Consider the following 27,606-nt stretch of genomic DNA (forward strand, 5'->3'; position numbering starts at 1 on the left):
CGTACGAGTCTATATTGTACTATTTTTTATACTGTACTATTTTTAATTGTACTTAAAAAAAAAGTCTTGAAATAACTCGTTTGTATATAACTCCAGTGGCTGGCGGTGTGGGCTTCATCTATCGCACAGCTGTTAATTTTGGTTTCTTTTTTGGTAGCTGCACTCAGATACGCCTGGTGCCTTCAGTTTCTATCGCGGCCGAAAGTTGTAAACACATGAAATACAGAAATAGCACAACGGTTAAAGAAGTCCCAAGGGTCGCGCGCCAAACGAAGCGCGGCGGGCTGAGCCGAGCCCCACCCCGGGAGAACTGGCGGTCGACACCCGCCGAACGCGCGCGCCGGCACGGCCTCTCCTCCCGCCGGGTGGCGGCCAGTGGCAGGGGCTGCGCGCGCCGCGCTCCCGGACCGCCCCCTTCACGGAGGCGGCCGGCCCAGCCCCCTCCCCCAATTGGCGGACGTGGTGGGGCCTGGGCACGCGCGCGCGCGCGCGCAAGCGCCCTGATGAGTCGCGGCTTCCGGCGCGCTCCTCTGGGGCAGCAGGGGGCGCGCATCGGGCGCGCCTCGGCCGGCTCGGGTCCTCCTGGGGCCTGTGCGGGCCCTGTGTGGCTGGAAAGAAAATGGAGTAAGAGCCCGAGTCTGAGGGGCAGCCCTAACCCCTCTGACCGAGGTCCTGCCGGCTTCGCCGCCAGGAGCCTCTTTCTTCTCCGGACCCAGTGCGTTCGAGCGCCCCAGTGGCCTGGGCCCCGTGAGTGGAATGGTCGCCGAGGCCCACGGCGTCGGGCTTCTGCCCGCCCAGTGAAGGGAACTGGGGAGCCTCGAGGGTCCCCGTTCTTCCTACTCGAGGCGCGGACAACTCCGCTTGGTGAGAGCAGGTACCGGCCGGGAAGCGCATGGGCAGTTCTGGGTTTGTTCTGTGACTTGGGTTTCCCAGCTCGCTGTCGTTTGTAGCCTCTTCCCCGCCTGCGGGCTTTGTGCATTTGGTGGTGGGGGGCGCGAGGCACGTGGGTTTGTGGAGGTTTTTGTTGGAAGGAGGTGAGGCTGTGGCCGCCCGGGGGGGGAGGGCGGGGTTTCGGGCGCGCCAGCCCGCGGGCGGGAGGCGGGGGGCTCCGCGGGTGGTCAGGGTAAAGGTCACGTGGGCGGGGGCTGCGTTGCGGGGCCGTCGGCGGCCTCTTGGCTTGGGGTCCCAATGATGACAGGTGCCTGTTCCGTAGCCTGCGTGAAGCCGGCGCCTTGTCTGGGCGAGTTTGGGCTGGTTCTGTGGCTAAGTTGACTCAGCTTTTCCCTTTGGGCTGGTCAAGTTCGGACACGTTCCTAGTACGCAGCAGAAGGAGCTAAGCCCTGACTTGTCTCCAGCTGGGGCTATTTAAACTATGCTTTTTCCCAGCTGTATTCACTGGCGATTAGAGGTAGATACCTGTGGTCACCGACGTAGAGCACTTATTCTACATTGATCCAGGTAAGGACCCGCTTGTTACCGGCTTTAGTTTTACTACAATATTTAAGGGCAGTGTTTATCTTCTTCCCTTATGACTTTGTTGGTTTTTTTTTTTTCACCTTTGTTTCATTATTTCAAGTTTTTATCATGTGTGTTTTTTTCCTACTCATAGGCAAATGTGCAATACCAACATGTCTGTGTCTACCGATGGTGCTGTAAGCACCTCACAGATGCCAGCTTCGGAACAAGAGACCCTGGTTGGTATTTTTGTCTCAAGTGTGACTTTTAAGAATAATTTATGAGGTGATCAACTAAATTCCATAGATCACATTTATGGCATGGCTCTTTAAATGAAATTGTATGAACATAGCTTGAATTCTGCCAGTCAGGCATAACTCTGAAAGCTGACTGTAAGAACCTGTATCATTTTCTTCGTACTTTCCCACACTGGATGTAAAATTGAGTTCCATTATATTCTTAAGCATGGATGCTGAAGTTATGTTTATTATGTGACCGATTTTTTTTTTCTATTTTGACTTATTGAACTTCCTAAATGGTTTCTAAAAGTCACAAAACTAATTCATGCTTAGAAAGATTTTAGGCATTACAGAAAACTGAAAATTCTGATCATCTCTCTCTCTCTCTCTCTCTTTTTTTTTTTTTTTAAGTTTATTCATTTTGAGAGAGGATCCCAAGCAGGCTTCGAGCTGTCAGCACAGAGCCTGATGTGGGGCTCTGTCCCATGAACCATGAGATCATGACCTATGCCGAAATCAAGAGTCAGACGCTTAACTGACTGAGCCACTCAGGCACCCCTCTAGTCTTCTCTTTAACCATGTCTCCTTTTAGATTTTTCCTATGTATATACCCATATATGATGTGTTATTGTTCTGTTCTATTAAAACAGGATTAAACTAGAGGTGTGGTGCAAATTCCATCCATGTCAGTAAATCTACAGAATTCTGTTTAATGCCTCCATAGCGTTCCAAAGCATTAGGGTAGTAGTATTTAAAAAATTTATGCCTCTACTGATAGGGTTTTTTTTTTTTTTTTATAGTTTTTTAGAAAATTGAGTTTTATTTTTGAGTATTACGAACAGTGCTCCTTTGGGGTGCCTGAGTGGCTCAGTTCGTCCATCTTCAGCTCAGGTCATGATCTCGTGGCTCATGAGTTCGAGCCCTGTGACTGGCTCTGTACTGACAACTCAGAGCCTGGAGCCTGTTTCAGATGCTGTGTCTGCCTCTCCCTCCCCCACCCATGCTCTATCATAAATAAACTTTAATAAAAGATTTTTATAAAAAAAATAGCACTGCTTTGTACATGTCTCCTCCTGTAGGATTTTGTAGAAGTAGAACTCTTGGGTCCTAAACTATACATGTATTTGATTGCTATTCACATCTTGATTACCACAAGATTGTAACAGTTTTCACCTCTGCCAACACTGAATATTATCAGTTTTTATTATTTTGCTACTTTTGTGGTAAAAGGTACTGTATCATCGTTTAAATTTGTATTTCCTTAATGTCTGTTGAGATTGGGCATCTTGTCATTCGTTAAATCGTTTCTTTCTTCTGGAATTTACTTGGTCTCATCTGTTCACTTTTCTTTTTGTTTTATTGTGTTTTTTGTAATAATTTGTAGTTCTCTGTGTTTCAAATATATTTGACTTTTATCATTTACAAATGTTTAACTTTATGTTTTTGAGAATGTTTTTATGAAGTCAAACTTGTTGGTTTTTGAATTTCATATCATGCTTTGGAAGAATTCTCCCATCCCAAGATTATGCAGATATAGCCCTGTATTTTCTTGTAATATTTTAATTTTCACATCTAGATCTTTTTTCATTTGGCATTTATTTATCTCTTTGTTATTAAATGTAAGATTAAGAATGCTTCTTACAGTTTTCTTATTGCATGTCTTTCAGGTCTTAATAAAAAACTAATGGCTCTCCATTGCAGATTTTTACTTTGAGTTGTTTTATGTAGTTTGAAGTTAACATAGCATATATAAAATTTGAGGAGGAAAAAAATAATTTTTTATCTTTTCAGAGAGGTCATTCTTTAAGTACCCTGGAAGTAAAGTGTATATGTAACCACCCCCCCCCCAAAAGTGTGTGATCAGAACAGCTAATGATTCAATACTACACTTAAGTGTATTTTAAGTTTTTTGGTTATTTAATTGATTAGCTGGAAGTAGGCAGTTTTCTTAAATTTCCTTTTGAGAGTTATATTGCATACTGGGATGCTGTTAGATTTCCAAGTTAGACAAAGGATGGGAATATATTGAAGAGAGGTGCAGAGACACTAGTCTTTGTGGAGGGAGCAAGTTACAAAGATAGTTGAGTTTTGAAGATTTTGATATAGCAACAGTTAGGGAGAAAGAGTATATTATATCTCTGTCTCCTTGCCAGTTATTTTCTCAATACCACTTGCAAAACTTCTAAATCCGGGTCAGGCAAGCTATAACCTGTGGACTGAATTTGGTCTCCTGCCTGTTTTTGTGAAGAAAGTTTTACTGAAATGCAGCCATGGCTATTGGTTTACATATATTCTGTACTTCTGAGTCAGACCACGTGGCAGGAAAAGCTTCAAATATTTACATTCTGGCTCTTTATAGAAAAAAATTGACCCCTGATTTAGTTGGCTGGCTCCTTGAATACAGCTCGTATTTTATTTATTTCCCCTTCCCCCCAATACCTAGCACTGTCTGGTGCGTGGTACAAGCTCAATAGATGTTTGTCAAGGAGGTATTTGAAATGTAGACCAATTAAGAGGCAGCATGATATAGTAGGAAGAAAATGCTGCTTTGTAGATGAGGGTTGTGAGTTGCAGTCTCAGATCTGCTCTTAATTATCCTTGTCATTTGGGTTAGTTATTTAAGTTGTCCAGCCTTCAGGAGCCTAATATGTGGAAAGAAGAGATTGGGAAAAGGACCTACCCTAAAGACTCACTCTTCTCTCTTGGATTTTGCAATGTAGTTTATGGTAATCTCATTGGAGTATTCCATTTATGCTTAAGTTTGTAAGGTAGTAAGCAGAGAATAGAAATAGCTGGAGGAAAAAGAATAATTTTCACTGCCTTGGCGTGGACACTATTTCTGATTACAACTGATGATACTTGAGGATTATGTGACTATTTGCATAGTAATTAAGTCTCAGTATTTTTTCCACACTGCCTTGACAGTCTGCGGTATTCAGTTTCTATAGTTTATTGCATTTAGTGAAAACATTTGACTTATTTTTTGAGTTCTAACCTTGTGAGATTGTTAAATGTAATGTCTGCTATGTTTATTGAAATTCTTCATGGACATGCTTACTGTGGGACTTAACAGTTCTGGAATAATTTTGGAAGTATAATAGCAAGTTTTTGTTTTTCATAGGTTAGACCAAAGCCATTGCTCTTGAAGTTGTTAAAGTCTGTTGGTGCACAAAAAGACACTTATACTATGAAAGAGGTAAGCTAAATTAAGCGTGAACAAGATAACTAATGTCTTATTAGTTACATGTAGCCATGGGAAGAAATTGGCCATATAGAGGGATTTTTCAGGAAGCAGCAATATTAAGCATTGTCATTTGGACTATACTTTGAAGCTGAAAATTCTAATTATACTTGAATATCACTTCTCAGCTAGCACCTCTGAGACAAAGGGAGACTCTGTAGGGGTTCTTAGCATTTTTGTGCTGTGGACCCACTTGGCAAACTGGAAGTCTTCTCAGAATCCTGTTTCCAAATGCATGAACCAAAATGTATAGGATTACAAAAGAAACCAAATTATGTAACATAGTTATCCAAATAGTAAACAAGCTTGATATATGTGCTTTTTTGTGTGTGTGCTTTTTTTATTAACACATTAAATAAGATTTAGTAGTAGACCTAATAAATGTAATTTCAAGGAGTATAGTTAATATTTTGAGGAGTATAGTTAATATTTTGAGATGTTTACACCAAGCATAGTATGATATGAAAACACTTGTGGTTTTTATTGGTGGCAAAAATCACAGGTATTACTAATACTTTGTGGTTTGTTGCCTATATTCATAATTGAAGGAAAGCTAAATTTCAGTGAAAAGTTAGTGAAAATACAGAAATTCTTTTTCCATCCAAATTAATGGACCCCCTGAATTCTATCCAAGGACTTCTTGGGCATCCATGGATCCCAGGTTAAGAACTTCTGCACTAGAGATACATGAGTACAGTATACTGATCTTTCTGGGATAGAGGTGAGCTGATTCATGAACGTATATGTTCTATTTAATGGATACATTTCAATGTATTGTTCTCTAGCTTGAAATTTGTGCACAGAAGCATGATTTTCAGTGAGAGATTGGGTCATCTTAGGCAGAATTTCACTGTGAGTGAAATGTGCCTTTTCCCCATCTCTCTCACTTAGTTTATGGGTCCCAGATTGCTAAAACACTGAAGTACCTTATCTACATTGGGATAGTGGGTCAAGAAGAGACTCCAGATCATTTTCCTTTTCAGCCACACTTTTTATAAACTTCCTAATGGGATGTTTGGAAGGAGTGTAGGTTCTCTTCTTCCTTGCCCATGGTCTATCAACAGTCTCTTCAGTCCATAGTTACCAGGGAATATTCCTTTCAGTGAGGCCTGCTTAGCCAGTTAAGTCTACAGACAGTAGGGAAGTGTCGAGGTTAAGGATATTTTTAGGGCTGTTAACTTGGGTTTGACCTCATTATCATCATGTAATTAGTTAAACAAAAGGTATGCATTTAGTAGTAGATAGAAATAAGGGGAGGGGCGCTTGGGTGGCTCAGTTGGTTGAGTTCGACTTTGGCTCAGGTCATGATCTCATGGTTCATGGGTTTGAGCCCCGCATCGGGCTCTGTGCTGACAGCTCAGAGCCTGGAGCCTGCCTCAGATTCTGTCTCCCTCTCTCTCTAGAGAGGTTATTCTAGCTGGTTGTGGGTATGGTTGCTGGTTGTTTAACCATCTTTAGATGAATGAGGTATTGAATGTTTTTGAAACTAACATTTACTTTTCTTTAATGCTCAGAAATCATATTTCTATTTCAGGTTATATTTTACCTTGGCCAGTATATAATGACTAAACGATTATATGATGAGAAGCAACAGCATATTGTGTATTGTTCCAATGATCTCCTAGGGGATTTGTTTGGAGTGCCAAGCTTCTCTGTGAAAGAACACAGGTAATTCTTCAGTTTAGTCAATTGTAAAAAGCCAACTGGACAAATGTTTCACTTCGCCTCCACCTTCACTCCCTTTTGTCAGAGAAAAATTGTTGCTGTATATATAAAAGATGTGGAAATTTAATTTCTTGGTAAGATAGCATATTGCTTGAGAACCTACATTCTGGAATCTTACAAACCTGGCTTTGAGACCTAGCTCAGCTATTTACTAGCTGTGTGACTTGGTAAATTGATTTACTTGCTCAAAACCTTAGATTACCCTATTTGTAAAGTAGGGATAATATAAATACTTAATGTGGAGTTTATGAAGACAATGTGTAAAAAGCAGTGTTTGACACATAGAACACACTTAAATGTTAGTCATGGTTACTGTAAATTAAAAAATACTGCAGTTACTTTCAAAGACCATCTTTACCCTGTGGTAAAGGCTTAAATTTAAGCATTTGTTACTTTGGAGATTATTTTGTCATATATCATAGCACTTCATCAGCCAAGTTTAACACAGATAACCTTTCTAGAATTACTGGGAACTGAAGACTGGTTTTTTTCTTCTTTTTTTTTTTTTTTTTTAATTTTATTTTTTTTTAATTTACATTCAAGTTAGCATATAGTGCAACAATGATTTCAGGAGTAGATTCCTTAGTGCCCCTTACTCAGTTATCCCATCCCCCCTCCCACACCCCCTCCAGCAACCCTCTGTTCTCCATATTTATGAGTCTCTTATGTTTTGTCCCCCTCCCTGTTTTTATATTATTTTTGTTTCCCTTCCCTTAGATTCGTCTGTTTTGCCTCAAAGTCCTCATATGAGTGAAGTCATACGATATTTATCTTTCTCTAATTTCACTTAGCATAATACCCTCCAGTTCCATCCACATAGTTGCAAATGGCAAGATTTCATTCTTTTTGATTGCCGAGTAATACTCCATTGTATATATATACCACATCTTCTTTATCCATTCGTCCATCGATGGACATTTGGGCTCTTTCCATATTTGGCTATTGTTGATAGTGCTGCTATAAACATTGGAGTGCATGTGTCCCTTTGAAACAGCACACATGTATCCCTTGGATAAACACCTAGTAGTGCAACTGCTGGGTCGTAGGGTAGTTCTATTTTTAATTTTTTGAGGAACCTCCATACTGTTTTCCAGAGTGGCTGCACCAGCTTGCATTCCCAGTGAAGACTGTTTCTTCAGTCATCCTTTCCTTACATTTGGAATTCCTTTTCCCATGTGGTTTAGCACAGTCTGTGTAGAGCTTTAGCTTGTATGTTTTTCTTAATGGGATGAATACTTTTCACCTGAAACAATTAACTAGATTCTACTGGTGTTTAATGTTCAATAATATTATAGCTAAAAAGATGGTAATTAAATGGAGTATTTATAACTTTAAAACAGTTTCATTATGTAAGCATAGTATGTATTCATTATTGGACAATAGGAAAAGACAAAACTAAAAATAGGAAAAAAAAAAAAAGACTATAGTTTGTCATTGAGTGGTATTTTTACCTGTTTTTCTGTTATGTGCAGATGTGTTTTAACCCAGTTGTGAACATACTATATTTAATTTTGTCATGCTTCTTAATTCAACATTATATAAACATCCTTCCATTAAGTCACATTTGTCTAATGTTTATTTTTTTAATGTTTATTTATTTATTTTTTTTTTGAGAGGGAGAGAGTGGAGGAGAGGCAGAGAGAGGGAAACAGAGGAGCCAAAGCAGGCTCTGCACTGAGAGCAAAGAGCCCAATATGGGGCTTGAACTCAGGAACTGTGAGATTATGACCTGAGCTGAAGTCGGATGCTTAACCAGCTGAGCCACCCTGGTGTCCCTGTCTAATATTTATTTATGTTGTTATTTTACATTTGGCCTTGGGATATAAGCTTTATTTTATAACTATGTTGGTGATTTTGCACTGTTTGAGTGTTGAATCTTCTGATAATGTTTTGAGGTACAGTTGTATAGTTTCTCACATTGAAAGCATAGTTTAAAAAGTATCTTTGACATGAATTTTAACATGTTGAGAGATTAAACACTGGGGAAATTACTAACTTGGAAAAAGGGTATGAGGGGCGCCTGGGTGGCGCAGTCGGTTAAGCGTCCGACTTCAGCCAGGTCACGATCTCGCGGTCCGTGAGTTCGAGCCCCGCGTCAGGCTCTGGGCTGATGGCTCAGAGCCTGGAGCCTGTTTCCGATTCTGTGTCTCCCTCTCTCTCTGCCCCTCCCCCGTTCATGCTCTGTCTCTCTCTGTCCCAAAAATAAATAAAAACGTTGAAAAAAAAAATTAAAAAAAAAAAAGGGTATGAACAGGAATACTGGTTTTTATGAGTTTACAGAACTGTGTCATTAGTTCCAAGAGTGAAAAGAAATAATTGGGATTGGCACCTTCCCTTAATGATAGGAATTAGAAATGATACGTAACCAATAACATTCTCTAAAGTCGTTAGTTTAAAAAAAAAAACTGTACCATAACATCAGTGAAGGCTGGAATAACTGAATTGTCTTCCTGTTGGGGTATAAGTTCTATGAGGGCAGAGATTTGTTTCCATTTTATTCCTTGTTTTCAGTCTGTATTTACTAAATGAATGAAGGAAACTTTAAATAAATTTTAAAATTAAGAAAGAAAATTCATTAGGTGGTTGGTCCATGAGTTGATAGAAGTCAAAATTATAATCAAGTTCCTATGTAGGATGCAGGTTTTGCACAACCCACTACCTTTTTAGGCAGTTTACTTCTAAGCTTTAAGTACAGAGCTAGAAATTTTTCTTCTCTGTTTGAAAACAAATATATTAAACTGCTTTCTGCATTCACACCCATTCTCTGGGGTCTTTTGGTGAGGTCCAAACAAGGCATATTTCAGGAAATGGAGATATGAAGTCTTTCAGCTAGAGGGACCTTTGTGATTAAATAAGAGTAACAGTAGGTAATCATACAGCTAATTATCATGGTGCTTTTTAGGGCCTAGAAGCTTACCAGTGGTATAGTTTGCAGTAATTTATTTAAAGTTTATTTATTTTGAGAGAGAGCGTGAGTGAGCATGAGCAGGGGAGGGGAGAGAGAGTGGGAGAGAGAGAGAACCTCAAGCAGGCTCCATGCTGTTAGCACAGAGCCCAATGTGGGGCTTGAATCCACAAACAGTGAGATCATGACCTGAGCCAAAATTCAAGATTCGGACACTTAACTGACTGAGCCACTCAAGTACCCCTGAATGCAGTAACTTAAAATATGGTTTGTGCACAATATAGTTCATATTAATACGTATTTATAAGTCTGGTTAAGTCTAGTTTAATGTATTTTTATTTTAAAACATATGTCTTTTTTTTCCTCCCTACAAGGAAAATATATACAATGATCTACAGAAACTTGGTAGTAGTCAATCAGCATGGTAAGTTAATTTTGAATAACATAAACAGACACCATGAAAATATTTTAAAGACGTTTTATGTATGTGGAAGTCATTTAAGGGGAAGAAATGAACTACATGAAGTAAAATAATACTGAGATTCTAATGCAACTTTGTGATATGTAAAGTTAAATATCTTATTCCATTAACTTAAGCCTTGGGATATCAGTATTAATATTTGTTCTGAAAGAAAATTTCTGGGTTTTTTGGCATCTCACAAACATTTATTAAACACTTATTTTTTTAAATTTATATTTTTATTTTAATTCTAGTTTAGTTAACATGCAGTGTTATATTAGTTTCCAAGGTACAATACAGTGATTCAGCAATTCCATATATCACTCAGTGCTCATCACAAGTGCACTCCTTAATTCCCATCACTTAATTTCACCCATATTCCTCCCCCACCCCGCCCCGCAGCCATCGTTTGTTCTTTAGAGTTAAAAGTCTGTTTTTTGGTTTGCCTCCTTTTTCTTTGTTTTTCTTTCTTTCTTAAATTCCACGTGTGAGTGAAATCATATGGTATTTGTCTTTCTCTGTTTTCACTTAACATTACACTCTCTCTATATATCCATAGTGTAAATGGGAAAATTTCATTCTTTTTTTATGGCTGAGTAATACTCCATTGTGTGTGTGTATGTATGCATAGAATACACACACACACACATACTGTATCTTTATTCATCTGTCTATGGACACTGGGGCTTCCATAAAATAATTTGGCTGTTGTAAATAATGCTGCAATGAACATAGGGGTGCATTTATCTTTTTTGAATTGGTGTTTTTGTATTCTTTGGGTAAACACTCAGAAGTGGAATTATTGGATCATATGGTAGTCCTGTTTTTAATTTTTTGAGAAACCTCCATACTGTTTTTCACAGTGGCTGAACCAGTTTGCATTCCCACCAACCATGCACATGGGTTCCTTTTTCTCTACATCCTTGCCAACACTTGTTTCTGAAAGGTAGATAATTTCAGAAGGCCATGCTTATAAGAGATGTCATTAAAACATATTAAAAGGTTTTGGGAAATAATACAGATACTTAAGTAGGACCATTCAAATAGATGGGGCCCATTTTTTATTTTTTATTTATTTAATAGACAAAACTTTATCAGTTTGTTCAGGTAAGCGGCATCTTCTTTGCCTATCTTTAGGCTTGCAGTTCTTAACTGAGAATCTGATGAAAGCACTAGGTTTGTATTTCAGAGAGATACACATAAATATATATGGTGGTATGCTAGTAAATGTTTAACAACCCAGTCACTCTTCAGGAAAAGCCCTGATTTGTGGTGTTTGCTGATTTCCATCATGTAAATAACTCCCACCATGGCCATTTTCAAGCTGCGTACATGGAATTAGTAGAAGATACACAGTTCTTTGCCAGTAGGAGCTGGCTCCCAACACACCCCTGACTTCTTAAAGCCCGTTCTTGAACTACAATTAATTGTTTTCAAAAGCTTGTTTATGCAACAAACTGGCCACTCTTGTGCTTCCACTATTCTGTATTTGGACCTTATTGTTACGTTGTTTTGTTTCACTTGATTATATTTCTTGTATCCTACTCAGGTTTGCATTTTGCATCAATACAGTGTTTTAGTAATACGGTGTTTAATAAATGTGTTGAGTTGAATACTGTTCCATAGCTAGGATTTAAGACCCAGAAAAGGGCATTACTGTCTTATCCTAGAGTAGAAGTGACTGTTAGGCTGGTAACAAGATGCTTTATTGTTGTACAGAGCTCTTTATGAAATTAAATGAAGGCCAAAAAAATAGTATTATAGTAGTATTTTAAGTTTTTAAAATATTATACCTGATGTATTCATTGGTTCATGTAAAGACACCTTGGTAGATTACCAGGAAAATTATATTAATGAGATGGTAACCTATAGATTACTTAGGTTATTTCCATTTGTTATTTCTGTGTTTGTTTCAGGTTTCAGTTAGTAGAATTAACTTCAGAGCTCTTGTAACTGTGTTCTCAACCTGTCACACCTAGTACTTCCTTTTTATTACATCTGTTTTGTAACATCTCCTTTATTATACTAAAACATAATATAACCTGTCTATATGTACAACTTAAAATACATAACCCATGATATAAAGAAGCAATAAACTTACGATAATGTGCATAATTTCAAAGTGTTAACGCTTGGGCCTGACATTCGTATTAAGATGAAAATGTTTTGGAGGGTATTTGATTATGATCTTTGGCACCTGTATATATTCCATATCTGAAATGCTGACCTCTGAGCTCCAAGTCTATACATCCAACTAAAAACTAAACCTACCTACCTGAATGAGTTTCATCCACTTTAGTTCATTATCTTCCCATCCCAATCTCTTTGTCTTCTGAAGTTTCTCTCTTGGTGAATGGTTTTAACTTCTCTGGAATTGATCTTTCTTCCATGCCTTAGTTTAGGCTTTAATACTTCTGCATTTGTATTATTGCAGTTACTTTCTAATGTTGGCTTCCCTGCCTCTGCTCTCTTTTTCTTCTATTTTGCTGAAGTAATTTGTCCCTCTCCGCTTAAAATGATCATTTATGGGTTCCTTATTCTCTGGATAAAAAGACATACAGTTTTATCTATTGGATTAAACCTTTTTAGGAGTGCCGGGGTGGCTCAGTAGGTTGAGCGTCTGACTTTTGATTTTGGCTCAGGTCATGATTGCAGGGTCATGGGATCTGTGCTGAGCATGGAGCTGGCTTAAGATAATCTCCCTCTCCCTCTCCCTCTCCCTCTCCCTCTCCCTCTCCCTCTCCCTCCCCCTCTCCTCCCCCTCCCCCTCCCCCTCCCCCTCCCCTTCCCCCTCCCCCTCCCTCCCTCCCCTCTCCTTCCCCCCTCCCCCTCCCTCCCCCCCGCCCCTCCCCCCTTCTTGCATGTTCCTTTTTATGCTGAATGGCTGCAACAGTGCTAGGGAAGGTTCTGAAGTGTCATCTGGGAAGCATGCAGTGATGTAGGATTAAAGGCATGAGTGCTGTTTGTTGATGTCCTTGTTCTGTTTTGCAAGACACACAGGATCCTTTATGATCCTGCTTATATTCAAGTAATAATTAACTACCTGTAGTTCCCTGCAACAAGCGTTGGTAATTCATTTCTGGATTTTTTTTTTCACAGGGTGTTCCTCAGCCTGGAATAGCTTTTCTTAGTCCTACTTCTTTATATTTTATGGAACCTTTCTGACTCCTTGTTCCTCAGACCTTGCTGTGTCCCTACCAAAAAATCATTGCTCTGTCTTCTTCACTACACTTTCATTACTCTTAATGTATTCTCTGTATTAAAATTGAATCTTATTACTTATTTCTACAATATCTAGCATGGGGTTGGCCCCTGGGAGACACACATTTAATGTTTGTTGAAAGGTTAAATTGTGTAAGGAGTTTTTCCTGGACTGACAGACTAGTTTCTTTTCTAGTTTGTGATTCTTTGTTGTTGTTGTTGTTTTTTTTTCCCCCATCAGAACCATCAGATTCAGGCACATCTGTGAGTGAAAATAGGTGTCACCTTGAAGGTGGGAGTGATCAAAAGGTAATCTTGAAATGAATGCATTCTAGTGTGATGTTTCTTGAAAGTTAGGTTATTTTAAACAAATAATTTTCAGCTCCCTGGTGTTACAAGTTAAGTTTTTGTTTTTCTCCCCCCACCTTGCATGCTTAGGACCCTGTGCAAGAGTTGCAGGAAGAGAAACCTTCATCTTCAGATTTGGTTTCTAGACCATCTACCTCATCTAGAAGGAGAACAATTAGTGAGACAGGTACATATAATTAATTGGCACTTTCAGACAGCTTTTCACTGTTTATTCTCTAATGAAATTAATGCATTTAGGCTTAATGAAATTTTGCGCTTTTTTTTGCCTTAGATGAATTAATTTCTGGGTTTCTTTCATTCTTATTTTTATATGATTTGTTTAAAAATTGCTCTCTTAGCAATATTTTTCTGTTTGACTACAGCACAGTTTTCTGGGCCCAATGGAGTTTATAGTTAGGCACCTGTTATTCAAGGTAATAGAGGACAAGCATCTAAACTGTATTTTAATCATTATTCTTAGTTACCTTAGCAGTTAAAATATTTCTTGTTTCTAATAAGCGATGAAACATACCAGTGAGTTTAAAAACAAAGTAAATAACATCTTAGAAATGAAGATGAGATAAAAAAAAAATAGCTGAGGACATTTTTACAAAGAAAAGATAGTGGAGGAGGAGGAGGCTGTTGTCTGATCAAAAGTCAATAACTAAAACTGTGATTCAGATGAAAGAAGAGTTCAGCAGATCAGTGAGATAGAGTAGATAAACCCAGACTAGAATTACGCACAGGAGAGCAGAGGGCGGTAAGGGCAGAGGGTGTTTTGTTCACTGCATGGGACTGGAGCAAGTGGTTAGTTATTTGGGGAAGAAAAGACAAATTCTGTCTATACCTTATGCCAAAGTGAATTCCAAATGAGTTTAAAAGATATATGAAAAAATTACATTTGAAGGATATTCACTTTAAACCTGATGGTGTCGATACCCTTATTACATAAAAAGTTCTCCAAAATTGATTAAAAAAAAAATTAAAAATCCACATAATGAAAAGGAACAAAACACCCAATTTTTCATAGTAAATACAAACGACTAATAAATAGGGAGGGGGTGGGTTTTTGTGATTTAGCTTTATAGACAATAACAAATGCAAAAAGGCTTTTCTAGGCTACCAAATTAGAGATTTTTTTACTCATCCTTGTTAACGTGTATTGGCACTGATACACTATTGGTGTACCAATAGTTTAACAACAACTTAAACCTTTATGGATATAAAAAGGCTTGGAGTTCTTACCATTATCCCAGTAACTCTGCTTCTAGAGATCTATCCTAGTGATATAATCAGAAGTTCAAAGATTACATGTATTTAGAGATACTAATTACAGCATTATTTATAATTAGAGACATATGGTAGAAAACGTCGTCACTCTAGTTCAGGCCATTGCCCTCTGGTCTCCGGACCACAGCAACAACTTTCTGATTTTGTTTTACAATTGTGTTCCTTCACACAGTACTAAAGGAGGTGGTAAAAGGTAAATTGGATTGCATCACTTACCCACTTTGGTTATTTAAAATAAAACCCACGCTTTTTACCTTGGCCTAACAAGGCCATGATCTGCCTTTAACCTGGTTTTTGGCCTTTTCCTCCTATCTCTATTATTTCCATTGTACTGATTATTTAGTTCTTCAAGTCAACTCTTTGCTACTTTAAGGTTGTTGGCACACACATTTTTTGTTTTTGTTTTTCCCTGCCAGGAGTTTTTCTACCTCAGCCTTACAAGACCAGCTCCTCATTTTTCTGTTTTTGCTGAAATGTGACCTCAGAGAGCCTGTCTCTAACCAGTCACAAAGGCAGACTGTTCTTTTCCTTAGCCCCCTACTTGTTTCCTCATAGCACTCATAGCTGGTAGATAATTATGTTTCGGTTGCCTGGGTGTTTGAAATTAAACTTTCTCTGGTGGCAGGGATGATAACTGACTTCACTTTTGTAAACCCACTGCCTAGCACAGTGCCAGACAGTAAGCAGTTGCTCAGCTTTGTGGACTAAATAGTTCAGTTATATGAACAGTATATAAATCTATGTCATGGACACCATATTCTGCAGCCATTAAAAATAACGTAAAAGAAAATTTAAGAGCAAACCACCCCCAAATTGTACATATAGTATGATTCAAATATGTTTTTTAAAAGGAAATAAATGGGTGTTTGGGTGGCTTTGTTGGTTAAGCGTCTGCCTTCGGCTTAGGTCATGATCTCACGGTTCATGAGTTTGAGCCCCGCATTGGGCTCTCTGCTGTCAGTGCAGAGCCTGCTTTGGATCCTCTGTCCCCTCTCTCTCTGTCCCTCTCCTGCTCATATTGTTTCTCAAAAATAAGCACTTAAAAAAATAAATAAAAGGAAATAAAAACTGGAAAATTATTACACTAAAATGTTAATAGTAGTTCTCTCTCAAGGGTAGCACTACGGATGCTTTACATTTTTTAAATTTTCTGTTTTTTTTTATGATTTCTATAATGAGTAATATGATACTTTAATAGAAGAAAATCCCAAATGATATTTTTAATGGAGGTAAACAATAAGAATCAGTTGGTGTGGTTTTAGGCTTCTAGCCCACATTATTCAACCAAGATCACCTTTTATAAGGAATACAAACATGATTAAGAACTTACATCAAGAACTTGTGATTTAGTTTTGGAGAGATCAACACAGAATTACTTAAAGTATAGGGTATAAGAGTGGGGAATTCAGAGGAAAAAGTTGACTTTGACTAGGAAGGTCAAGAGAAGGAAATGGAGTGAGCACAAGGTTATGCAAGTTGTACCTGTTTCAGGCATATGGATTATGGTTTGTTTAATCCTATAACCCTATTTGGTACTTATGTAAAAGGCTGCATCGAACATCCTTGCCACATACATCCTTAAGTAATTATGCAGATATTTCTAGGATAGAGATTGCCCACCAAATGTTATATTATTTTACATTTCTACCAACAATGTATAAAAATATCCTTTCTCTCAAATCTCGAGACTCTCATTTTAATTTTTGTCATTCTTGGGGGTAAAAAAAATGGTATCTTGTTTTAATTTACATGTCCTTGATCAGGAGGTAGGGGATTTTTTTATATGCTTATTAGTCACTTGTATTCTGTGAATTGCCTTTCATATCTTTGACTTTTTTTTTTTTTTAAGTTTGTTTATTTAGAAAGAGAGGGAGGGAGCTGGAGTGGGGTGGGACCAGGGAGGGAGAGAGCCCAGTGTAGGGCTCTCAAACCCACGAAGGATACCATGAGATCATGACCTGAGCTGAAACCAAGAGACTGCTTAATAGACTGAGCCACTCAGGAGCCTCTCTCTGACTTTTTTTAAATCAAGGGTTTTTTTGTTTGTTTTTGTTATTTTTACTTGATTGGTGGCAGGTGTTTGTATATAGTAAGTAGTAACCATTTTATGTATGTTGCAGATATTCTAGGCTGACATTTACTTTTTCATTTTTGTTCATTCTGCCATGTAAACCTTTATTTAACATAGTCTAATTTTGATAAATTTAAAAATTTTTTAATGTTTATTTTTGAGAGAGACAAAGCACAAGTGGGGGAGGGGCAGAGAGAGAGGGATATACAGAATCCGAAGCAGGCTTCAGGTTCTGAGCTGTCAGCGTGGAGCCCTGTGTGAGATCATGACCTGAGCTGAAGTCGGACACTTAACTGACTGAGCCACCCAGGCACCCTTGATAAATTTTTTCTTGAGGGCTTTGCAGTGTTATGTCACACTTCCTTACCCCAGTATTACAAGAATATTCTCTTAGAAGTATTTGGGTGGTTTTGTTCTTTGTGTTTGGCTCTTTAATTCACTTGGAATTTATTTTTAAATCTAATACATGGTAAGACTCATTCAAGTACCTGACAGATTTGGCAACATTCTGACTTAAAGTGAGAAGTAATTCATTATTTAAGATAAAATTTTGATTACTATTAAAAATAGAACTGAGGAAATTGAAATGTTAAGAATACCTTCTAAGTAAATTAAACATTTTTTGTTCTTTTTAGAAACAAAATGATATATTCTAAAGTGTGATTTTTGACAGAAGAATTTTAGATTGGTCAATGAAAGCTCTAGATGGATTAAATTAGTTGTGACTTAATGGAGACGAAGTTTTGAAAGAAGCTTGAAAAGCTTTTATTCCTTTATTTATTTATTTTGAGAGAGCATGAGCAGGGGAGGGCCAGAGAGAGAATCTTAAGCAGGCTCCACACTGTCAGCACAGAGCTGGAATTGGGGCTTGATCTCATGACGGAGAGATCAGGACCTGAGCCAAAATCAAGAGTTGGATGCTTAACTGACTGAGCCACCCAAGCACCTCTGAAAAGAAAAGCTTGTATGTGTGTAAGTAATGTCTACACACAACGTGGGGTGCAGGCTCAGCGACCCCGGGATCAAGGTCATATACTGACTGAGCCAGGCATTTCAGAAGCTTGAAAAACTTTTTAAAAATACAGCCTTTTGGGGGTTACTGGCTGGCTCAGCCAGTAGAGCATGTGAATCTTGAATTTGGGGTTGTGAGTTTAAGCCCCATGTTTGTTGTAGGGCTTACTTAGAAAAAATAAATACAGTGTTCTGCTGTAGTTCTCAGTTGAACAGATCCAATAAAAGCATTAAGTTTTGAAATGGTAATAATTGACTATTTTCTCTGTTTAATTTCATTGAGATTAAATTTCAGTACAAATAGGTACTCGAGGCAGCTCGTTTGCTAAATAAATCACAACATAGGGTTTAATTGACTTTTTTTCCTTATATATGCAGAGGAACATTCAGATGAATTACCTGGTGAACGGCAGAGAAAGCGCCACAAGTCTGATAGTATTTCTCTTTCCTTTGATGAAAGCCTTGCTCTGTGTGTAATAAGGGAGATTTGTTGTGAAAGAAGCAGTAGCAGCGAATCAACGGGCACTCCGTCAAATCCGGTAATCTTTTCATTTTAAATAAAATAAAACAAGACTCTTATTTTTAAAGTCTAGTTCTGTCAGTCCTAATAAACATTTGGATAGAATGCCTATATATGCAATTGCTGTTATATACACAGTGGTAAATTTTTCTGTCAAATAAAATTACCGTGTAAATCTTCTCTGTCCCCAACCCCAGGTTTGGGAGGAGGGTGGGAGATCATGCAGTTGTGGGTGTGATGATAAAATTAGCACCAGTATTAATAGTTGTTAATGTCGTCCTCCATAGTGGAGAATCTTAGTGGGCTGTGCACCAGTAGTACATTCACAGAAATTGGAATGGTCTGAGGATTTTTAGTTTTATTTTTAAAAAAATAAGGGAAGAAAAAAAGTTAAGTATCTTAGAATCTAAGGCAAATTTGTTTTGAACATTTAGAGTAACAATATCTTCTTTATTATAGCTATCAGCAAACAAGCCAGCATAGTCTAAGCTACACACTTAGCCGTACATAGGCCTAGATATCAGGAAAGAGGTGTTTAGTAAGGCTGTGAAATACAGGCATGTTGTTACATGGATGGCGGGAGAGATTTAGTAATTTTGATTATTGATACAAAAATCCAAAGAATTAGTAAAAAAAATTTTTTTTAGAAAGATTTTTTTTTTTTTAAAATTTTTTTAAATGTTTGTTTATTTTTGAGAAAGACAGAGACAGAATGCGAGTGGGTTCGGGGCAGAGAGAGAGGGAGACACAGAAGCTGAAGCAGGCTCCAGGCTCTGAGCTGTCAGCATAGAGCCCGACACGGGGCTCGAACTCACAAGCTGTGAGATCATGACCTGAGCTGAAGTCAGACGCTCAACCGACTGAGCCACCCAGGTGCCCCAGAATTAGTAAAATTCTTAAGAGAGGTCACTGAAAGAAGTTCGGTTAAAAAAAATATATACATTTTTTTTAATGTTTTATTTATTTTTGAGACAGAGAGACAGAGCATGAGCAGGGGAGGGGCAGAGAGAGAGGGAGATGCAGAATCGGAACTAGGCTCTAGGCTCTGAGCTGTCAGCACAGAGCCCGACGTGGGGCTCGAACTCACGAACTGCGAGATCATGACCTGAGCCGAAGTCGGATGCTCAACCGACTGAGCCACCCAGGCGCCCCCTTTTTTTTTTTTTTCATGTTTGTTTATTTTTGAGAGAGACAGACTGAGTGTGAACAGGGGAGGAGCAGAGAGTGAGGGAGACACAGAATCTGAAGCAGGCTCCAGGCTCTGAGCTGTCAGCACAGAGCCTGACGTGGGGCTCAAACCCACAAAGAGTGAGATCATGACCTGAGCCGAGGTCAGAAACTTAACCAACTGAGCCACCCAGGCGTCCCTATTGTTGTTATTTCTTACGTTATCTTTACTTTTTTTCTCTTCCAAAGCACTGATTTTATGGATACAGATGTACCCTCTAGACTTAGTATTTAATAGAGCTGTTACTTCTGTAGGCCACTAGATGGCGTAGAGAGCAAGTTCTTCATTCAGTAGGTACGTAAATGTTTTCTATATCAGGTTCTGTTTGGCACTGGAGTGGTTGTCAAGGTAGATATAGATATGGTCCCTGCCCTCATGGGGAGACACATCATCAACAATGAGGTAATTAAGACATTTAACAAATGTTGGGGAAAAAAATACAGGTTCTTGAGAGCAAACATATGTGATCTGAAAATTGAATCCAATTAAAGAAAGATTAACATGTACACAGACTTCATGTTTGGATAATTTTATTCCTTACAAATGATTTAAGTAGAACTATGACCCATTAAACTTGCAGACTTTGTTACAGTTGTTTCAGAATTCTAGTTCAATGATTTTTAAAGTCCTTGTTTTTTCTTTCTACCCTGGGACACTGCCTTGTTATTAAAGCAACAGAGGATATTTTCTTTTCTCTTTTTGTTATTCCTATCCTATATACTCTTCTAAAAATTCTATTAAAAATCTACTGTTTTGCAGGCTGAGTTCCTACTTGTGAAAGCTTTTGGTAGGGGCAGGGTTTTTCCTTGTTTTTAGCTTACCTGATATGAGAATGGTATAGTCCTCATTTGGTGTCATTATTCACCCGCCTGTGAAGGCAGTTAAAGGAAAGTGCGTCTGACTTCCATCTTTTTTTCTTTTGGGCTTAATAAATTGAGGAACTAAGGCTATATTCTAGGCTCTGTACTAGACATTTTACGTGGTACCAGCTCAGCAGCCTCACATTCCATTTATAGATGGGAAAGATAAGCTTGAAGGTTTCAAATAACTTGTTTAAGATTCCATAGCTAATTATTGTCTGTTTGGAAACTGAGAAATTGTCTCAGGAAGACCAATGGCCATGGCTGTGTTCAATAAAACTTTATTTGTAAAAATAGATGGGTAGTGGGCCATACTTTGTCAACCCATACAAGAGAAGATACCTGCTGAAATTTTCATCTTTTTTGTGATATATCCCCATATTCTAAACTTAGTGCAATAGGGGCACCCGGGTGGCTCAGTCAGTTAAGTGTCCGACTTTAGCTTAGGTCATGATCTCACAGTTTGTGAGTTTGAGTCCCGCATCGGGCTCTGTGCTGACAGCTCAGATCCTGGAGCCTGCTTCGGATTCTGTGTCTCCCTCTCTCTCTGCCCCTCCCCAACTTGTGCTCTCTCTCTCACAAATAAACATTAAAAAAAAAATTTAGACTTAGTGCACTAAAATGCTAGTTAATTGAAGTATACAGTTTATTAGGTTACCTTATTAGAGATCATATTCTAGCTTCATATGTAATTTTAACCTGAATGTTAATAGAACCCTTGTTAAGAATCATTAACTGCAACTTGTCAATTTTTCTTTTACTACTATCCTAATATCACTGTGAAGAAGTCTTTTGACCTCAGTGTTTATAAAATAATATACTTTGTTTTTTTACAAATGATAGAAGTATTAGAGATTATTTAATCCAAACTCTCATAGATGAAGTGGCTGCGGCCTTTATGGCTTTAAATATGTCCAAGGTTAAATAGCTGTTTAGTGGCAAATCTAGAAGAATGTATCCTGGGGTGCCTGGGTGGCTCGGTTGGTAAAGGGCCCAACTCTTGGTTTTCACTCAGGTCTTGATCTCACTATTTGTGAGTTTGATCCTCGCCTCAGGCTCTGCACTGACAGTGTGCAGCCTGCTTGGGATTCTTTGTCTTGCCCTCTGCCCCTCTTCTGCTCGCTCACTCTCTCTCTCTCAAAAATAAATAAACCTTAGAAGAAAAGAATGTTTGTATCCTGATTCTTAGACCAATGTATTTTTTCTGTCTAGCCTTCTGTTTTGTATATGTTCCTATTCTTAGCACTGACAGTAAATATGGGACTAATGGTCTTATTAGGGTTCTTATACTATAAAATGAGAAACCACATGAGCTGATACAGAATTTAAAAAATAAATTTAAAAAATTATGTCTGAAAGCTCTTCCAAAGAAATTATTATCAAAGTTCATTAAAAAATAAATCTCAAGAAAATTATAAAATCTCATAATTGTCATGTGGGTTGTAGCTACTACTGTTCTACCAATCTGAAGATCTAAAGAGATTAAGACATGTTTTTAACTCTTAAAGTACGTATAACTCAGATAAGAAACATGTATAGAAAACTATGTTTTGTATAATCTTATGTGTAAAAGTATATAGTATTCAATATGTAAGTAGGAAAGGTAATTAAAAGTGGAAGTACTTTTCTTCTTGTGGTATTGACAGAAGCCTTATCAAAAAAGGATGAGTAGGACTTAAAAACTGTTAAGTTGTTCCAGCGAGAGAGGTAAAGTGTGTAAGGTGAACTGTCAAGTTTGGTTTAGAAAAAAGGGTAGATCTGGCCGATTGTTCATATTGAGGGTGGGGGGAGCAGTGTCTAGTTGGAAGATAAGATGAAAGTGTTAATATGGCCCTACTCTTGAATGCCAAGGGGATTTGGCTTTTTTCCTTTATGTGATGGGGTTTTGAACTGGGAACATAATATATTAATAACCCAGAATCTTAATCTAATATCATTGTGTAGGGTATTTTAAGATGGAAATAGGACTATAGGGATGAGCCAGGAAGCTGTTACAGAGGCCAACAGGTAATGTACTTCAAGTAACTTTTTTTTCCCCCCCTATTTTAGGATCTCGATGCTGGTGTAAGTGAACATTCAGGTGATTGGTTGGATCAGGATTCAGTTTCAGATCAATTCAGTGTAGAATTTGAAGTTGAGTCTCTCGATTCAGAAGATTATAGCCTTAGTGAAGAAGGACAAGAACTCTCAGATGAAGATGATGAGGTAGTTTTATTTCTCTATAGTCTGAATTTCTTAAATATTTTCTGTATTCATTGATGGCTATTTGAAATTATAATGTATTCTGATTTCACTTAATCTTTGACTCTTGTTCAAACTGGAATATTTTGTGGACTTCAGGCTTTTGTAGTTCTTTGATTTATACTCTTGTAACTATAAATGTCAAAAAGTCAACAGTTCTTAATGAATGTTCTTATAAAAGTCTTATTTAAAAAAAAAAAAATTCCCCTCTTTGGGATGCCTGGCTGGCTCAGTGGGTGGAGCATGCAACTCTTGATCTCTGGGTCATGATTTCAAGCCCCATGTTTTAGGGTAGAGTTTACTTAATAAAGTTAAATTTTAAAATTGCCCTCTTTTTAATATTAATTTACTTGAAAAAAAATTTTTTTAATGTTTATTTTTTGAGAGAGAGACAGAATGCAGGTGGTTGGCGGGGGGGGGGGGGGGGGGGCGGGCAGAGAGAGAGTGAGACACAGAAACCAAAGCAGGCTCCAGGCTCTGAGCTGTCAGCACAGAGCCCAATGTGGGGCTTGAACTCATGAACTGTGAGATCATGATCTGAGCCAAAGTCAGATGCTTAACCAACTGAGCCACCCAGACGCCCCTCATTTTTATAAAAGTAAAGTATGCATACAGTTAAAGTCACTGGAGGTGACCACCTTCAACATTTCTGGCTGTTTCACAGTTATTTAATATCCCCATATTTATAAAATAAAAATGCTTATACTCAATTTTTTGCCTTATTCATTTTAATCATCCTGTTGCCTTTTTACCATAGTGGGTGAGGATTTCATGGTCCTTCATTTTTCCCCCTCTATTTCATTCAACCTCTGTCTCAGAGGTTCTCATCTATAGTAGTACATGCTATTTGTTAGGACTTACCACTAAGAAGCCTTCCTGGTTAAGGAAAAAAGGTGATAAATTGATGTTGATGGATTTATTTTATTAGGTATATCGAGTAACTGTGTATCAGGCAGGGGAGAGTGATACAGATTCATTTGAAGAAGATCCTGAAATTTCCTTAGCTGTAAGTATACATCTGTTTTTTTAAGGAATCAAAACATTGAGGTACATTAGAAAAATATGCCTAGTCTACTTCCTGACATGAGGTAATTTCTATAAAGCTAAAATCCTTTTTAAAAAGTTTTAAAGCATTTTTTTCTTTTACTTGTTGTGTTGGAATCTGTTACTACATTTTTTAGGGGTTTTTTGGTGCTAGGATATGAACTTTTAAAGAATTTTTTATTGAAAATTTCAATCATGTACAGCATAGAGAGTAGTATAGTGTATTTCTAGTGTATTTATCACCCAGCTGTAATAGTTACAAACATTTTTCCCATCATGTTGATTTGTACTAGAGAATGTGGTAGGTAGGGCTTGCCATTTAAGAATTCAAGACGTTCACATTTCATGCTTCATAGGGTTCCTGGGGTATTGGAAGTTGGGTTTTTTACTGTATATTAAAGCTTTAGTTTTTTTTTTAATGTTTGTTTGTTTAGAGAGAAAGCAATAAGGGGAGGAGAGGAGAGAGAATCTCAAGCAGTCTCTGCACTGTTAGTGTGGAGCCTGATGCGGGGCTCAGTCCCATGAACTGTGAGATCATGACCTGAGCTGAAATCAAGAGTTGGCTGCTTAACCGACTGAACCACTCAGACGCACTCCTTTATTTATTTATTTTTTTTTAATGTTTATTTTGAGAGAGAACATGAGCAGAGGAGAGGCAGAGAGAGGGAGACAGAGAATCCCACACAGGCTCCGCACTGCCAGTGCAGGGCCTGACACGGGGCTCAAACTTATGCACTGTGAGCTTGAATTGACCTGATCTGAAATCAAGAGTTGGGTGCTTAACCGACTGAGTCACCCCAGTGCCTGTAACTTTGTTCTTTTTAAAAAAAATTTTTTTTTTAATGTTTATTTTTGAGAGAGAGTGAGTGCAAGTGGGGCAGGGGCAAAGAGAGAAGGGGACACAATCCGAAGCAGGCTCCAGGCTCCGAGCTGTCAGCACAGAGCCTGACACAGTGCTCGAACTCACAAACTGAAATCATGACCTGAGCCAAAGTTGGACAGACGCCCAACCCACTGAGCCACCCAGGTGCCCCTAATTTTGTTCTTAATGCCTTTAGTTGTATTTGAATAGGAAATCTTATTTTTCTTGGCTGAGTTGGAAACTATTATCTAAATGCAAAAAAGGTGAAATTGTGAAATTCAAAAAAAAAATTTTTTTTTGCTGTAATAGAAAATAATTCAAGTAACTAGTTGACTTACTTTATGCCAGACATAGATCCTGCAGTTTATTGGGGTCTTTGAAGCACTTTCTCCCACATGTTATAAAACTTTTGTCTTTGGTTTTATCAGTTGGGTAGCAACGTACATTGAGAACTCAAAATAATGTACAATAGTGAACAGTCTCCATCCCTACTGCTGATGTCTTAGGCATTTGTGAGGCAACTTAAAAATGGTTATATTGGGGCACCTGGGTGGCTCAGTCAGTTAAGCATCTCTTGATTTCAGCCCAGGTCATGATCTCACAGTTTGTGAGTTTGAGCCCTGTGTCAGCTCCGAGGGCTCTGCACTGACAGCACGGAGCCCTCCCTCCCCCCCCCCCCCCAAAATAAATAGACAGTTTTTAAAAAATGGTTGTATTATTCATGGCAAGTTTTACATGTATGTTGTCCTCAGGCAAGAAACATGCTTCAGTTAAGATAGTGGAATAAGAATATATTCGTTAAAAGAGCCTGGGGGATTTAAAGGGGGTTTGTTTTCCAAATTGCACGATGGTGGAAAGGTTGGGAAATAAGTTGAGATATGGGAGAAGCAATAAGCAGTTACAGAGGTGAGAACACAGAAAAGCATAGTTAAATAAGGGGCATACATTTTGGATAGCGACAAGGATGACAGATTTTAGGTGGCCGTGATTGCCGAGAATGTTTTAGCATTTCCTTTTTTTTTTCTTTTTTTTTTTTTATATATGAAATTTATTGACAAATTGGTTTCCATACAACACCCAGTGCTCATCCCAAAAGGTGCCCTCCTCAATACCCATCACCCACCCTCTCCTCCCTCCCACCCCCCATCAACCCTGTTTGTTCTCAGTTTTTAACAGTCTCTTATTTAGCATTTCCTTTGTGGATGAAATGAGGGAAACTCCCTTGAGCCCAGGTTTTAGAGCACTTCCAAGGCAGTCTTAGTCAGTGGCTCATTGGGCAGTGGTTTCGTCTAGATTGATTGTTAGACATTGGGCCTAGGGTTGAGCCTTTATGAGAGTGAAGTGGGTACAGGCCTCATTTCAGAGTAAAAGACTACATCACACTTGCTTCAACTAGATGAACCAGCTGTATCTATGTCCCCAGATAACTTTATTGGTACGTGGTTAAGATCATGGTGAATACATTTTTTGTTTTACGATTCTTCAGCATAGTTTGCCTGAAAAAAATAGATACTTTATGTGTGTTGTTATAATCTCATGCTTGAGGAAAGATTGTTACATGTTGAATGCTTTATATAAAACATAAAATGCTGAAAATTGAACTCTGATAGATTTTATTTCAGACATACTGAAGTTGCTAGAGTTGGCTATGAGTAGTTGTTAAAGGGTTACAGAAACGAACTCTTTTTTCATTGAAGGACTATTGGAAGTGTACTTCGTGCAATGAAATGAATCCTCCTCTTCCACCTCATTGCAACAGATGTTGGGCTCTTCGTGAGAATTGGCTTCCTGAAGATAAAGGGAAAGATAAAGGGAAAATGCCTGAGAAAGCCAAAGTGGAAAACTCAACACAAGTAGAAGAGGGCTTTGATGTCCCTGATTGTAAAAAAACTACAGTGAATGATTCCAGGGAATCATGTGCTGAGGAAAATGATGATAAAATCACACAGGCCTCCCAATCCCAAGAAAGTGAGGACTATTCTCAGCCATCAACTTCTAACAGCATCATTCATAGCAGCCAAGAAGATGTCAAAGAGTTTGAGAGGGAAGAAACACAAGACAAAGAAGAAATCGTGGAACCTAGTTTTCCCCATAATGCCATTGAACCTTGTGTGATTTGCCAGGGTCGACCTAAAAATGGTTGCATTGTTCATGGCAAAACAGGACATCTTATGGCATGCTTTACTTGTGCAAAAAAGCTAAAGAAGAGGAATAAGCCCTGTCCAGTATGTAGACAACCAATTCAAATGATTGTGCTAACTTATTTCCCCTAGTGGACATGTCTATAAAAGTAGAATTCTATATTTCTAACTATATAACCCTAAAAATTTAGACAACATGAAATTTTTTTTTACACATATCAAAGTGAGAAAGTATCTCCGTACATGTAGATTTGTTTCTTCTCTAGTATAATTTACTTTGGGAATGGGAATAGTAAATACTTCCTTTTAGAAAAATTTCACTTCTGTTTATATTCTCTGTTTGGGTTTTAATGTAATTTGAGTTCGATATGTAGGTTATCCTTAACCCCGCTACTCATATTTTAAATGATCCCCACTTTGTTAAAATTTAGAGGCGTATCTGATTTAAAAAAAATATAAGTACATTAAATGTAAGTTATGTACATTCAGGGTATGGAATGCAGTGATTATGCTACTTAGAAAACATTCAGATCTGCAGATGGTTTCATTTGCCATGCCTATCCATTAAATTGTCTAAATTTTTAGGTTTAGTATACATAAATTATTTATTGATTTACAAATAAAAATACTAAATGTTTGATTAAGCATTGTTTCAAGAGTGTGATTATTGGATCTTACAATTTTTCTGTAATGAGCTTTGTTAAAATAGAAATTATACTTGAATATCCTCTATTTGGGTAATCAAAGGTACAAGTCTGAATGTG

General features: G+C 38.1%; 1 protein-coding gene across 7 annotated transcripts; it reads left to right on the forward strand.

The window, feature by feature from the left end:
• The first annotated feature begins 509 nt into the window (after positions 1-509).
• Positions 510-27,486, forward strand: MDM2 (MDM2 proto-oncogene). Of its 7 annotated transcripts, none has more exons than XM_006933880.4 (12): positions 725-864; positions 1,387-1,458; positions 1,610-1,694; positions 4,816-4,890; positions 6,470-6,603; positions 9,940-9,989; positions 13,468-13,535; positions 13,665-13,761; positions 18,325-18,485; positions 22,604-22,759; positions 23,724-23,801; positions 26,399-27,486. In XM_006933880.4, exons 3-12 carry the CDS (start codon positions 1,614-1,616, stop codon positions 26,972-26,974), a joined length of 1,476 nt encoding a protein of 491 aa, XP_006933942.1. In that variant the 5' UTR covers positions 725-864; positions 1,387-1,458; positions 1,610-1,613; the 3' UTR covers positions 26,975-27,486.
• Positions 27,487-27,606: the final 120 nt, after the last annotated feature.

This window comes from Felis catus, chromosome B4, assembly GCF_018350175.1.
Source record: "Felis catus isolate Fca126 chromosome B4, F.catus_Fca126_mat1.0, whole genome shotgun sequence".
Lineage (NCBI taxonomy): Eukaryota > Metazoa > Chordata > Mammalia > Carnivora > Felidae > Felis > Felis catus.